The sequence below is a fragment of the Crocuta crocuta genome, unplaced genomic scaffold, assembly GCF_008692635.1.
Source record: "Crocuta crocuta isolate KB4526 unplaced genomic scaffold, BGI_CrCroc_1.0 scaffold394, whole genome shotgun sequence".
NCBI lineage: Eukaryota > Metazoa > Chordata > Mammalia > Carnivora > Hyaenidae > Crocuta > Crocuta crocuta.
The window spans coordinates 300,998-304,639 of NW_027531920.1; the positions used below are offsets into that span (position 1 = coordinate 300,998).

Genomic DNA, 3,642 nt, shown 5'->3' on the forward strand with positions numbered 1-3,642 from the left:
TTTTACTCTTTGCCTGCCTCCCCTGACCCACCACACACACACACACACACACACACACACAGTTGTCAGCCTAGAACAATACCAGGCTTATAGCAGGACCTCAATAAAAAATTGGTGAATGAAGGACTATGTATGTACCTTCTATAGTACCTAGTCTGGTGCTTGCCATTAAATAGGTTCTCCATATACACTTTTAATTGAACTGAAATCGCGGGGGGTGGGGGAGCAGCACCTGGGTGGCTCAGTCGGTTGAGTGTCCGACCCTTGATTTTGGCTCAGGTCATGGTTTGTGGGTTCAAGCCCCCACCCCCCACCCCTGTCAGGCTCTGTGCTGACAGAGCCTGCTTGGGATTCTCCTCCCTCTCTCTCTGTCCCTCCCCCCCTCTCTCTTTCTCTCAAAAAATAAGCTTAGAAAAAAGAGTATGGGGGAGGGGNAGCCATCCACAGCTTTCTGGAAATGAGTCGTTCTGAAAGCTGAGGGCGGACCTTGGCACCCAGGAAGAAGAATCCTGGGATTGCTTCTTTCTCAGAGCTTTCCTCACTTCCACCGTTCCTTCTGAATTCCCCAGTCCCCTTGACCTTCTCTTCCTTCCATTTTTCTCCTTCCTTTGTTTTGCTGTTGCTCCTTAGACACTTCTTAGCTTGATAGCTTATCCCAGACCCCCATTCCTGTTAGTTTGAGAAACTAATTGCAGCCTTTCCTGGACTGTCCTTCATGCCTCTTGTGCCTAGTCCATTTCCCTTCACTTCAGCATCTCCTCTTCCATAAAGCCCTCCCTCATCTCCTCAGGCTAGCAGGTGTTTCTCTCCTCTGCACATCTCATAGTACCCCAGAGGTGTCTGTGATTACATCTACCTCACATCCTGGACTGTGAGTTTCTTGAGGGTTAGAATCATGTCAGCCTTATATATTTATGAATGAAATTGGCAGACCTTTGTGCTTCTTGGCCACCTTTCTCTTGGCACTGCTTACTCTGCGACAGCTAAGCTTTTGTTTGTTGATGAAATGCACTGTAATTGGGAAATCATGAGTGCTGACTGTTCAGGGTTTGTCTGCTGGCCTACTTCACTTCTTCCTGCCTTTTCTACATTCCCTGGTGTTTATGTTACACTTTTCCATTTGGCTATAGAAAGCTCCAGCTCCAAAGCATGCTTTCTGCTTTGGGGGAAAAAATGTAGCCAATCAGGGGCTTGACCCAGCCCTGCCTGTCCACCTTGCATGACGAACCAGGAGACCAGATCTCCCTCATTTGTTCCACAAACATTTACTTGAGTATCTACTCTGTCCCAGGCCCTGAACTGGACATTAGGGAAAGAGAAATGGAAATCGATCTATCCTTGCCCTGCATTGAGCACCCTGTGTGACCTTGAGTCCTTTCTAGGCCTCTTCCATTTACCCATCTGAAGGTGAAAGGGGGCAGAGGCCTGATCTATAAGGGGACATGGAGCTCTCAACGTTGTGGATCTTGTCCATTCTGGATACTCCAGCCCTCTACATCTGTGCTTTCACCTAGAAGACCCAGGCCCGCCTCACTTAACTCTCTCCCTCCTCTTGTGAAAATTCTGAGCATATGTGCTCCAATACATCTCACCCTGTATGTGGCCAAGTAACCCCAATAAGCAGCTTGAGAACCCCAGGAAGCGAGGGATAGAAAAGAAAGAGGAATTAGACAAATGGGGTGACAAGCTAGGTGGCCATCTAGAGTACATTGGGGAATGAAATCACACCCCCATAACATACCCTAAGCTTAACTCTGCAAAGTCTTATTAATCAGGTTGATCAGGTAGGTCCAAACCAGAGTGCAGTTTAGAGAGGAAGACAGAATTCTGCTAATCTCCACAGGAAAGGTTAAGGAATCTATTTTCTTGCATTTGTAGGATACTTGATACCATTTTTGTATTCGATTTTCCTAGCACTGTTTTTGATTACATTCAAAATATTTTTGAGCACCTTCTATACCCAAAGCCTTGTGCTGAGAATCCTGGTCTTTTTGTTTAAGACACTTAGCACAAATTCGAGTGCATAGAAATGTTTATGATTTTCTTTTGCTTAATGTCTGTCTCCCTCACTGGACTATAAGGTCAATGAAGGCAGAAATCATGTCCATCTTCTTCCTCACTGAATTTTCAGCACCTACAGCAGTGCCTGGCAAACAGTAGTCACTCAATAGATGCAGAAAAATTATAAATCCAGAGTTCTGGGACCTGGGGACAATCTTTAATTTTGTAAAGGCCGGTGAGTAGAAGCAAGCCTCTTAGCCTGAAACATAGTAGCTATTCAACAGACATTAATTGAACTAAACAAATAATAACAGGAAACACATAGTGCCTACTGTGTGCCAGGCACTCTGCTAAGCACTTTACATTCATTCACTCATCTGATCCTCATAAAAGCCCTATGGGGTAGGTGCTACTATCATCCCTGTTTTACAGGTGGGGAAACTGAGACCCAGGAGTTAGACAACTTGTAAGTGGCAGAGCTGAGATTTGAACCCCAACTATCTGGCTCTAAAATCCATGCTTCTAACCACTACACTGCCTTTCAGCAACAAATGCTCAACCTGAGATCTAGAGAGATGGAGCAATTGGTAAAGGTGTCACGGGAATAACATGGTGGACTTGGGACTGGAACCCAGGTCTGTTCTCTGGACAGTGCTTCTCCCACTCTACCATGTGGTACCTGACCACTGATACTGAGCCCTGGGAAATAGAGGCACAAGGAAGGAGCTGAGAAGTTTAGATATCTGTGCAGAAAAAGGCTCAAGTTGACAAGGTGGCTCTCAGCAGAAGACAAGAGGAGCCCAAGAGCAGCCACTAGGGTGGAAACAAGTAGAGTCATCGGGTCCTCTTTCTTAAGCAGGGAAGTAGGTTGCTTTTCAGAGGTCTAGGCCATTCTCTTTTCCTGCACACCTCCCCATACACAGCAAGAACCAGCCCAAGGCCATATCTGCTTTATTGCAATGAAGCACACAAGGACAAAAGATATATACTAGGGAGATTAGATAGGATAAGCTGAAACCTCATGTGTGTGTAGGAAGCTGGGGCGGGACAGAGAACAGGGAAGACTGGAGGAAAGGTTAGGTCAAACCTAAAACTTTCAGCAGCTAAAGCGACTCAGTGGTAAGAGATTAGAGCAAAGCACCTGTGATCAGCTCAGCTTTAGAGGTGCTGGCCTTCTGTTGTGGCTTCTTGCTACAACAGCCATGGCCTTCCTTTCCCAGCTGGATCTTCACGAATGCCTCCAAACCCTGTCTGTTTTGCAGTGGCTCCCTGTCTACATAATTTTAGGTAAGTGAACGCCAGGGGTTGGAGAACATTGGGAACAGGCCAAGAAAGAGGGCAAGAATCCCCAGATGAGGAGGGCTCCACAGAGATCACTGGGCTGGTCCCCCACTCTGGGAAGGACTGTTGCTTCTCACCCAGAGAAACGGATGCTGTTGATCAAGCATGGAATCATTAGATTTCTCTCTTTCCCACTGAAGGCAAGAAAGCCGTGAGCGAGCCTTTCGTTGTTCTGGTTTAAAGAGCACCACGGCCTTCCCAGGACTCCCCCCTCTCTTTTTCCTTTAATGTCAAGATTTTATTTAAATTCCAGTTAGTTAACGTATAGTGTAATATTACTTTCAGGAGTACAATGTAGCG

General features: G+C 46.3%; 1 protein-coding gene across 1 annotated transcript in view; it reads left to right on the forward strand.

The window, feature by feature from the left end:
* The first annotated feature begins 3,158 nt into the window (after positions 1–3,158).
* DGAT2L6 (diacylglycerol O-acyltransferase 2 like 6) overlaps positions 3,159–3,642 on the forward strand; it is a 23,749-nt gene continuing 23,265 nt past the window's right edge. Inside the window, exon 1 of the mRNA XM_077774978.1 lies at positions 3,159–3,288. Within this exon, the coding sequence (XP_077631104.1) occupies positions 3,204–3,288 (85 nt within the window). The 5' untranslated portion in view covers positions 3,159–3,203. The remainder of the gene's footprint in view (positions 3,289–3,642) is intronic.